We start from the raw sequence: 12,165 nt of genomic DNA on the forward strand, positions 1-12,165 counted from the left end.
AGGGAAGTTGAAAAAGAAACAAGGTAAAAAACTGAAATCCACACAATATTAATGAGTTTCACATTCATTATGCTAACGGAAAGCTGGACACAAAAGACCATACACCATATAATTCCACTTACACATTCTTTCAAAAGTAAAACCTTAGGGATGGGAAGCAGATGAGTTGTTGCCAGGGGTTGGGAGTTGACTACAAAGTGGCCTGAGGAAATTCTGAAGAGAAATAAAACTATTCTTTACTTTGATTTTTGGGATGGTCATATGACTATACACATTTATGAAAACTCATATAACTATAAACTAAGAAGAGGGGTAAAAAAAGTGAGGAAGGGGGACTTAGTCACATTTTGTCCTTTGGGGACATGTCTACATTTAGATCTAAGAGATACTAATAATCTTTAAGGTGAATTTACCTGATGTATTGCATATGTATTAGCCGATTCCTCTTCTTCAGTTACTAGATGAACCTTAAAAAAAAAAAAACATGATGGAAAACATGGATGATTCTCAAATGTTCCAAATTCCTTCAATTTCCCCTGATTTTGTTATGTATAATTTTTATTCCTTTGCTGAACATATATATACCCAGACAAGATCTTTTCACAATTGGTTTCTGGAAAAGCAGACTATATAAAATTTAGACTGAGTCCTCATGCTCTAACACCTGATAACTGAAGCTGGAACAGATTATGGTCAGCAGTTTAACACTTTAAGGCGACACTTTCACCTGGGTCACTAACAATGTTTTTCTAAGTTACAAAGTTGTCTTTTTTTGGCTGAATCAAAAACCTGCTTCTATGAAACCACTCCCCCTCCTCTGTCCCCAACAAATATCATACTCTATGGAAATGCTCCATGAGAAGTGGTGTTGCTCAAAATGTGCTTCATAGAATAGTTACAGGTATTACATGTAGGAGGCACGTGCTGTACGTGTTTGCTGTGCACAAAGCGCAGCACGTTTTCGTGTGCATTATCCACAGGATTATTATACCCATGGTATGTAACTACTATACCCATGGTATGTAACCACTGTACCCATGTACAATGCATATCCTTATTTTTCCCTCAAAAATTTGGGCAACAAAATGTGCAGTGTACAAGGCAAAATACAGTATTAAGTTTGAGCAATGTTGCTATGGGACACCACAGAATAATTCTGATTTCTGTTGCACATGAGAGCTCAAGTACAAAGGCAGCTGCCATCAGCCCGCAAGGACTGACAGCATTCCCACCTTCCCAAAGCATCCGTCATATAACACAGTGTCTAGATCTCCAAATCTGCTTGCTTTCCCCTCGATTCTCTACTTTTATCAATAAAGTCCCTCCTTTTCTGAGTATTTTTCACTCAAGTTTGCTTATTCATAGGTAAATAGCCTGTTTTTAACTGTTCCACTTAGAAGTGGATATAAAACTCCAGGTGTGATCTGACCAAAATACTCGTACATGGGACTATGATCTCTCTTGCATCACTTCCAGCTTTTTGTCTTTCACAAATTCATAAGTGGACCTACCATACTGTAATTTAAGTAATTTATGAAAATACTGAATAAATAGGATCAAGTACAAAAGACCATGTTTTGCTTTAAGAGAACTATCTCCAGGTTAACATCAATCGACAAACATGCTTTTGCTGTATAGCTGCTCCTCAAATATGAATTCACTTAACTAATGTAATTGTCTAACTCACATTTCTCTACCAAATTTTCTGAAATAAAGATATGCCTATTAGCCTAGTAACCTTATCAAAATAAGAGACTCAGACTATATTCCTACCATTTTAAATTATAAATGTACATTACATGCCCAATATACCATTTATTAAAAATCTTATTCTACCTTTTCCCTTTTCATAATTTAAGTTGAGCCTCTAAGTCCTGACTATTCTTTTCTCATTGCTAATTAATAAAGCAAAAATGATTGGTCTTAAAACATATAAAAATATTTTTTGCTGCTAATAAAAGGAAACTGCAAGATACAAAGGAGACAATGTTCTCTTTTCTATCCCCCCAAAAAAGCTGATGCAACTCTAATCACAAAACGCTTTGAAAATGTTATGCTGAATACAGACATTTATAAGATACATACATTCCAGAGATTATTGCTGTATCTTGTGAAAGTGCCCTTTAACTTCGGCAAATCTGAATTATAAATGGCTAACTTACTAAATAATATATTGCTAAGGTAATATTTAAATGGACATGTTCTGGAAATAAAAACGTTCTTAGAATTTTTTATTATTGCTCAAAAGAGGGTCACTGACATTTCTCTTCTTCCATTCAGATGAGGTAAAATAAAACCTACCATACTGCTAGATTTCTTTCTACACAGTTTCAGAGTGTGTGCCTCAGCTAAATAACCATTCTCAGTAATTTATACTCCTAGTAATTACTTTCTTATCTAAATATTCAAAGGCCATCCATGTAATAAAACAGTAACGCAGACCCCTGCTGTTCTGACTTCTCAGCCTTCCGTACCTGTCTTCTGGTAGTGCATTTTCCAGGGAGCCCCCCTCCCAGGTCTCAAATGCAGTTTGGGTGGGATGGTTCCAGGAAGAAGACCTGGAAACACAGTCTTATGTATCACATACTCCAGTTCCCGGTGATTGGTTTGGGGGCATGGGACCCAAGCCAAGCCATCCCTAGCCACTGAGACTCAATTCCATGGCTTTTGTTGAAACTGTTGAGAAAGAAAGCCCTCTTTTCTGGAGGAGTTGTGAAAAATAAGCCTAGAATTGTCAATAACCATCTTGCCACCAAAGGAATGAGCCTGACTGAGAATGAATCTAACACAGAAAAACAGGGCTGAAAGATGAAGAAAATGAGCAATAATGTAGGGCACTGAGTAATACCCTGGCTATAGCTGGGCCTGAACCAATTACGGACTTTCAGTTATAAGGGCCAATAAACTCCTGTCTGCTTTTCCCTCAGTTAGTTTGAGACAGAATCCCATTACTTGAAATGAACATAAATGTCTCCAAGATACTGTTAAGAAGGAAAAAGCAAGTTGTGAAATTGCTCTTATAAATAAAAGAAATAGACAACATTACATGCCCTATATACCTTACTCTATTTTTTTTTCATATTTTAAGCTTTAAACTTGTAAGCCATGCCTTTTCTTTTCTTGGTGTTAACTATTAGAAAAAAATCTCCTTTTCTGTGGATATTTATGTGAGAGCATGAAAAAGATCTAGAAGGCAATAGGCCAAAATGCAGAGGCTGAGGTTCTGGAGGCAAGGGAAGGAATCACAGCAGAGTGGTGGCAGGAATGGCAGCTTTATCTGGAACGTTTCGGTTTTTATTTTCAAGGCAACTGTTGTATGCATTACTTGTGTAATTTTTTAAAAGAATGTGTTCTTCAAAAGAAGGTTTACTATCTTTTTACCATTCAGCTCACACCTCTATTTTATTTTTCCATTTATCGACATGTATGAAACCTCAACTGACAGCACAGTGGAAGCAAGAGATGAGCAAATGTAAGTTAAAAAGAAATAAAATCCATGTTTATTTTTAAATTATTTCTAAAACAAGGGCTTCTGAAAATTAGTGTTCCTGCTGTGGTAACTACTCTTGGGAAACACTGATGAAGTGATACTTACTTTACTGTTTGGAAGATGCTCATCATCACCATCTTCATCCAAACAGACCAAGTCACCCTCTACCACTCTTGATCCATAGGTTGCAAGTCTGTAAGATGCTGCCTCATTCCAAACTTTGCTGCTATATGCATGAATGTAGAAAATGCGCATAGAATGGGGAAAAGAGAACCATGCCTGGATACAACCCTCCTCGGTTATGCCAAAGCGATGCAATGACTCCAACAATGCTCTCTCTCGAACTTTAAATTCGGGCATCAATGAAAGCGTGCCTTTAGCATCCTCTGCAATAAAGAGAAAATCCATTGTCAGTGGGAGTGCAGACTGGTACAACCATTATGGAAAACAGTATGGAATTTTCTAAAAAAACTAAAAATGGACCTGCCTTTTGATCCAGCAATTCCACTTCTGGGATTATATCCTAAGAACCCTAAAACACCAATCCAAAAGAACCTATGCACCCCAATGTTCATAGCAGCACAATTTACAATAGCCAAGAGCTAGAAGCAACCTAGGTGCCCATCAGTAAATGAACGGATCAAAAAATTATGGCACATATACACAATGGAATTCTATGCAGCAGGAAGAAAGGAGCAGCTCCCACCCTTTACAACAACATGGATGGAACTGGAAAGTACCATGTTGAGTGAAATAAGCTAGGTGTTATAAGACAAATACCATATGATCTCACCTTTAACAGGAAGCTAAACAACAAAACAAACAAGCAAGCAAAATAAAAACAAAGACACTGAAATACAGAACAAGGGGACAGTGACCAGAGGGGAGAGGGGAGGAAATTTCGGGGGAAAGGGGGAAGGATTTACAGGAACTAGTATAAAAGACACATGGACAACAGCTAAGGGGGGTGGAAAAGGGAGGAGGTGGGGAGCACAGGGGGGGTGGGCTGGGATGGGAATAAAAGACAGAGAACTGTACTTGAACAATAAATAAATAAATTTAAAAATAAAGAGAAAATCAGTTAGTCAACCAGTTTTATTTAAAAGCCAGTTATAACGACCTTTATTACGCTCTCTAAATGAGAGAAGATGAACTGTGCTATCTTCTCCACCTGAATATGAAGATATTCGGTGCCAACTAAAAACCTAGTTACACTTGAATGTTTTTATTCTCAACCCAGGACTTTCTTTTTTCATTGTTTTTTTCATTTTTTTTTTAAGAAGGGAGAGAGAGAAGTATCAGTGGAAGAGAGCAGCATACATTTGTTGCCTCCTGTACATGACCAGACCAGGGATTGAACCCGTAACCTTTCAGTTATGGGACAACACTCCAGCCAATTGAACCACACAAGCCAGGGCAAGGGTTTTTTTGGTTTTGTTTTTAATAATCATTAAATCAAATGATCCATTCACTTGCCCTGCTTTAAAAACAAAACAACAAAAATGTATTAGTAATTCCTACTTCAGAATGAAGATAAACTAATTTACAGTTATTTACAGAAGTTCAAAAAGGGCCTAGACCCTCTGAGCCTAGAGATTTTAAAAGAACTATTAGAAGTATTTACACAGAATTTTATGAATATGAAGGGGTTGATATCTGGATCCCTCCAGTATACTATTAGGTCTTGCTGGTGGGGTGCTTTTTAAAATTAGAGACTCTACTGCAACAATGCTGATTCAGGTAGGGCCTTGGAATGGGCATTTTAATAACTCTATCAGGTTTCTTATGAACACTGAAGTTTAAAAATCATTGCCATAAGGAAATTATCTTCTCAGGACTCTATAATAGAGACAAACAAGTAAGTCACTTTGAATTTTCTTTAGCATTACTTAGATTACCTATAACAATTTGAAATGCTCATACTATTTATAGATTGTTATGTGGCACAAAAATATTTCTCTTCTATGAATAATTACATATGTATAATATGGATATATTTTAAAATAATGGATATTTTTGAAAACTGATGTCTTTTTCAATGTAAGTGAATTCAGTAAGCACACACACGTAGACCACATATTTGAATCAATCTAAAATACTATGTTGTTAGTATTTTGAATGAGTAAAATACTATGCTGTTGTTATTATTTAAATACAAATAATATTTATTCAGTATTTAGTATGTGCCAAGCACTATTTTAAGAGCATTACATCTGTTATCTTATTTAAATCTCTTAACGGTCTTTTAGGTGCCGTTATTAGCTTCAATTTACAGATGAAGAAACTAAAACAATGAGTCTAACTAAATCATTTGCACAAGCCCATATAGTTGGGAAGTACTAAAGCTGAGCGTTACATCCATTCCTAACCAGTTTTCTTTAGTGTTTCTTATTAAACACATTGCATACATTGCCTCATATTGAGCTAGAGTTTTCAAAATCAGCAGTCAGAGTTGAATGGCAACTAGACCAAAACAATGCATGAAGTATCAGATGTAACATATGTTCTTTTATTTAGTTTATTTTTTTTCCTCTCCTTGAGTTGTAGTGAATTATACTTCCATCAGTACCACTTTAGAACTGGGAACTCATACCTCCTCAGAGGATTCAGACCAAGAAAAACTAAGATGCCATCTCTCCCCTCTACCCTCCCCTCAAGCAAGATTTGGACCAGACAAGAGTCCTTAAGATCGAGTCAAAAACGGAGTACCTAGGCCATACTCCATTGCATGCTCCAAGGGCATGTAATAAAATTATTAAACATACAATATACTGTAATCTATTTCTTACCCACATTTATGTTGCAATGAATGCCCTCCTGCTGATATTATGTACCTTCATAGCTATGTATGGAGTAAAGAAACTTTTAAATACCAGTTTGAAGAAAATATTTCTTTGCTCTATTCACAGGATCATCCAGATCTTCTGGTGTAAGAAATAATTTTACAGCCTTCACCTTTAAACACCAAGCAAGCAAACACATGGTAAATAAAAATTACAAATTACTTACTTTTAAGAAATGTATCTTAAAGGAACAGACATTTAACAAATGATATTTGATACTGCAATGCTATCTTTAAGCTTCCAAAAATTAAACAATCAATGTTAAATTTAGAAGTAAACTTCTGTACAGAGCAATCTTATATACAGGTTTAAAATATTACGGAAAAGAAAAACATCTCTCCCATACATTCCGTACTTCTTCAGTCATTCTGTACCTCTCTCACAGAGGTATTATTACAAGTGTGAATTGTTGACATAAAACTCAGACTTGACCAACATACACCACAAAAACAGGGAAGGAAACAAGTGTAAGGGAATGGCAAGCCACCAATTTCATTCATGTTCTCAAGTCTCAGAATTCTTTGGTCTTAAAAATAATTGCCAGTACCTTTTCTAAAATTGTCAACCTTTTATGTATATATTTTAAGATTTTATTTATTTATTTTTAGATAGAAGGGAAGGGAGAGAGAAAGAGAGGAAGAGAAACACTGATGTGTGAGAGAAACATCAGTCGGTTGCCTCTCCCACGCAACCGATTTGTAGGGTATGAGATTCCTCTAAATCCTCTCTATTCGGTTCACTAAGAATTTGGTAAGTGTCGGTCAATTCTCCGTTAAGTCTCCACAATACTGGACATTGCATACAGTATGCTTTCTAATAATGTCATACCAAAAATATAGTAGCTGCTGGATATGTGTTCAATAATGCAGTATATAGTGTATGTATGTGTGGTATACACATGTATATATGCTGGGTTAAGAAAGCAAGAAGTTGGCTTATATGTAAGTACAACTGAGAAAACAGGAAAGATCGTATTTTTTTAAAAATACATACCACTTCATTCTTCAGCAAAGCCAATCCAATTTGATCTGTATGAACTCTCTTTCCCATTCCAAATCTCTGCGGCCCATAGTAATTCACAAACCCTTTATTCTGTGAATAGCAAAAAAAATTAATAATTAAAGGTATATCGTTATAGACTATATGCCTATGTCCCCTCAGAGTTCCTATGTCAAAATCCTGCCCCCCAGTGTGATGGTGGGTAAAGGTGGGGATTTGGGGAGATAGGGCATGAGCACTGAGCCCTCATGAGTAGGACTAATGTCATTATAGGAACAGACCATGGAGCTAGGTTACTCTTCTTTCTGCCATGTGATAATACAATGAGAAAACCAGGTTAGCAGCCTAATCTCAGGTCCCCAGCCTCCAGAACTATGAGAAATAATTTTCTGTTGTTTAAAAGTCACTCAGTCCATGGTTCTTTGTCACTGCCCTGATCTAAGACAAATAAACACAATTACTACCTTAGAATATGTAATCTAAGAGATCTAAGAATCTAAGAGTCTTCCCCTTCATATGTATTTTAATAAAAGAACCCTATAATCAACACTATAAATGTGGTAACGAAATGGTCTGAGAAACGCTGTACAGTTAAAGAACAGAAAGGAGAAGTATGACTGATTAAAAGTCAGAAAATAAGATGAGTGAAAAAAGCTTTAAAAATGTCAGCTTTCATTCACATTATTTGGGGATTTCCTGGGATGTGGAACTTTTGGTGCTAAAATGGGGGAAGTTCTAGGACAACCGGAATGAATTGGCTACCTAGTATTGGATCTGATCTTTGCCCTGAAGCTCTTTCCGGTTTTGAGACCCTTCTGCTGTCTGATGCACTTGGAATTTATTTTCAAACCCAGCAAGTCCTGGCTTCTTTATACATAGAGTTCACTATTCAGTAATTTCAGTTTCTGAAAGCCTGGGCCAAGACAAGGGCATGGCATCACTTCACCAAGATCACAGAATTGTAGTTCACTACTGTGTCCATTTAAAAACACTGAGCAGTAGTTAAATATGTTCTCACAAAGAAAACACTGAGACCAGATGGTTTATTGAAAGATAGGAGTCTTCCACACTTACTGTATTTATTCACTCAACAATTGCTAAGATAATTTGTTATCAGCATGGTACAAAAGGCACCCTCACATTATGCCATTCACAAAAAACAAGTGCACATAAAGTAAGTACTCCCTGCATTAAATCTTATAGTTAGTATTTTAATTTTTCAAATTTGAAAAAGATAACACCAAATAATATATTAGAACAGCCAAAAGAATCGTAATTACCCCCTCTAATTACTTAGGGTTGCAAACAACAAGGTTTATAGCAATCAGTAATATAACCTTCTAAAACAAAACTTCAAAGACTTCTTCAGAATTTCTTAAATCCCTTCCTTTATCAGGAGAACTAAAGGAAAGTTAGCTAACCCTAAGATTATTCCAAATGGGGATTTTAGAATGAGCAGTTGTACATCCACAACTACCAAATGAAAGACAGGCAATAAATGCTATCAGAGTTCAGAGAAACCCCCTCTTTTGGCGTTCCAAGCACCCAATTTCAATGTGGAGGGAGGGTTCCCACACCGACAAGCATCTCTCTGACATTAGCTGGGTGTCCTACAATTCAACTCCCTTCTGACCCTCTCTACCCAGAGATAGCATCAGATTCCACAGATTAAGCATTGCCTCACCCCCACCACCTTCAGACACCAGGTCAGTCACAGACCCAGGCTGCACAGGTGCCTCTGACCACCTGCTATAGACTGGTAGTTACAATGAACACTCTTGGACTTCAGACATAGGCCGAAGGTCCAGGTTGTTACCTGTATTTCTGACCAACTTGCTCTAAATTAGAGGATACCCAGACCCCTTCCTTGGGTTCGATTAATTTGCTAGAGAGGCTTGAAGACCTTAGAGAAACATTTTACTTACCACATCACCAATTTATTATAAACTCAGAGTTATGTAACTCAGGAACAGTCAGATGAAGACGTGCATAGAACAATGTGGGGAGGGTACAGGGTTACTATGTCCTCTCCACGTACACAGATCTCCCTGCATCTCCAACTCGGAGTTCACAAGCCCATAGGCTCTCCAAACAAACCTTGTCCTTTGGGGGTTTTATGGAGATTTGGTGACAGAGGCATAATTGATTAAATCATTGGCCACTGGCAATTGATTCAACCTTCAGCCCCTCATCCCTCAACCCTCCCCACTCCTAGTTCAGTGAGTGGTACTAAAAGTTACAACCCTGTGATCACAAGGTTGGCCCCACTGGCAAATGGTCCCTATCCTTAGGTGCTTCCCAAAAGTCTCCTAATTATAGACACAGACAACTCTATCACTCTCAACACTTAGGAAGTTCCCAGCATTTGAGGAGCTGTGAGCCAGGAACTGTAGATGAAGACCAAACATATGAAAAATATATTTTGGACATATGAATGACCAAATATATATTTCTTATAAATCATAATATTGCATCCCCTCCTTTTTGTAAGAAATATTTTAATAACCGTTTTCAGGGGGAAATAAAGAATTTAAAGTTGATCTAGAAAAGAGAAAAACCTTACATAGAGTGTACAATCAGAGAACTCCTATATGTATGTGAAAGTGCTGGATTTAAAATCTTTAATTGGAAGATATTTTCCTGACTATATGGCAAAATACCAGTTAAAAACCAGTTTTTATTTGCTTTCCTGGAAGGGAGGCATAAAATTGTATAACAAGTCTTTGTGGTCAGGAACTTAGATCAGTGTTTCTCAATATTGGCTACAGAGTAGAAACCCTGAGGGAGCTTTTTAAAAATATTCATGCCTCAGTGCATCCCCCAGTGCCCTTATTTAATTGGTTAGGGAGTAGAGACTGCTGAGAATTTTCAAAGCCCCACAGGTTCAGAGTTACTGGTTTAAACCAGGAGGTGGCAAACTACTAACAAGTCAGATCTGGTCCAACACCTGTATTTGTAAATAAAGTTTTATTGGAAAATGACCATGCTCATTCATTTATGTACTGAATGTGGCTTCATCTGCACAATAGCAATACAGTATTTGCAACAGAGCCCATATGCCAACAAAGCCAAAAATATTTGTTATCTGGCTCTGTACAGAAAAAAATGTGCTGATCCATAGTCTGATTGGACTGAAAATTATGGTTGTATATGTACATTTAAATGCCTAGCAAATGTCACTTAAATATGTATGTTAAGTAATTTTTAATATAAAGCATAATACAATGTATGCAATTTGTCATTTGCATATATTAAAACAAGATTCAAAATTAGATTAAAAAGAAAAAATATTATGTATAATTCTACAAAATAATTTACCCAATTACCAATGATTTCTGTAAAGAATTACTTAACAAAGTTTAAAAAAAATCAATGCGTTTCCCTAAAATATCACTCTATATGCAGATACTAAAAAGCATTCTTCTCATACAGATTATTTTTCCCCATTTCTGGAAAACTCTATACATTTTGTTTTTTTTAATTACATTTAGGTTGTAGGGATTGTTTCAAACAAAAATGTACCAAAAAAAATTTTTTTTTAATTTTATTTATTTATCTTTAGAGGGGAAGGGAAGGAGACAGCCAGAGAAACATCAATGTATGGTTGCCTTTCATGCGTCCCCTGCTGGGAATTGGCCTGCAGGGAACTGGCCTGCAACCCAGGAATGTGCCCTGACTGGGAATCGAACCGCGATTGTCTGGTTCGCAGGCCCGCGCTCAATCCACTGAGCTACACCAGCCAGGACCCAAAAATTTTTTTAAATAAGGGAAATGGCCCGACTTATCATTTAAAAAAATAATTATACATGTAAATAAGAAGAAAAAGTTTCCCTTCTTACCTCAACATACTGTATTCTGCCATGTATAATGCACACCCATATTTTAGGCCCAAACATTAAAAAAAAAGTCTTTCATTTTCATTTTTTAAGTCAATTATTTATTTATTTATATTTTGATATTTGTTTTTTGTATTATAAAGGAATTTTAGCATTTATTTTTAAACACATTATGTTATAAGAAATTTTATGTAACAAATAACTACAAAACACAAGAACAAATACAAGGTATTTTAGGTACTACCCAGGCATGATGCACATCCCTCAAAGTTGTAGGCAAAAAGTGTGCATTACACACAGCAAAATATGAAATAGAGAGACCATAGCTGGTAAAGATTTTCCTGTAATACTCTCTTAAAATTGAGTTTTCTTACCTTAACACTTTCTATCGCTTCCAAAATTCTCTCTCTCAGGTTTACAGAATCATTTATTTGGTTTTTCAAATTTCTGATGACAATATCAAAGTGATTTCCTTTGAGCTGACCGAGTCTAAGGGAATCATCTACAGACCGAATATTAAAAACACTCATTCTTTTCTTTTCAATTTCTTTCTCTATATTTTTCAACCTGTAAGTGATAAATGATGTAGAATCAGTTAAATCTTGTATTTCAAAAATTATGTTTTATTTTTTGTATCAAGTTTTTAAAATATTTATTTTTATTTTTAGTATATTTTATTGATTATGCTATTACAGTTGTCCCATTTTATTATGTTTTAAATGACAGTTTCCAGGTAATCACATACCACAACACTAAAAACAAAACTTTTTTTAATCTTCCAAAGTTAGTGTTATTTCAATAAATGTGCACAGAGCCCATTATTATAAGATTCTATGAACCAGTTATATTTTTTTACTTTTATTTTATTTTATTTTTATTTATTTATTTATTTATCTTTAGAGGGGAAGGGAAGGAGAGAGGGAGAGAAACATCAAGGTATGGTTGCCTTTCGTGGGTCCCCTGCTGGGAACTGGCCTGTAGAGAACCAGCCTGCAAC

The 12,165-nt window shown here is 35.9% G+C and overlaps 1 protein-coding gene across 6 annotated transcripts in view; it reads right to left on the reverse strand.

The window, feature by feature from the left end:
• PUS7L (pseudouridine synthase 7 like) overlaps nt 1-12,165 on the reverse strand; it is a 68,831-nt gene that overhangs the window by 48,807 nt on the left and 7,859 nt on the right. For all 6 annotated transcript variants that reach the window (XM_053661735.1, XM_037162320.2, XM_053661734.1 and 3 more), the window contains exons 4-8: nt 11,543-11,735; nt 7,327-7,425; nt 6,364-6,445; nt 3,596-3,876; nt 414-467 (exon numbers count right to left, since the gene is read on the reverse strand). In XM_053661735.1, the coding sequence (XP_053517710.1) occupies nt 414-467; nt 3,596-3,876; nt 6,364-6,445; nt 7,327-7,425; nt 11,543-11,735 (709 nt within the window). The remainder of the gene's footprint in view (nt 1-413; nt 468-3,595; nt 3,877-6,363; nt 6,446-7,326; nt 7,426-11,542; nt 11,736-12,165) is intronic.

This window comes from Artibeus jamaicensis, unplaced genomic scaffold (genome assembly GCF_021234435.1).
Source record: "Artibeus jamaicensis isolate MK-2021 breed Jamaican fruit bat unplaced genomic scaffold, CSHL_Jam_final contig_233, whole genome shotgun sequence".
NCBI classification, from domain to species: Eukaryota; Metazoa; Chordata; class Mammalia; order Chiroptera; family Phyllostomidae; genus Artibeus; species Artibeus jamaicensis.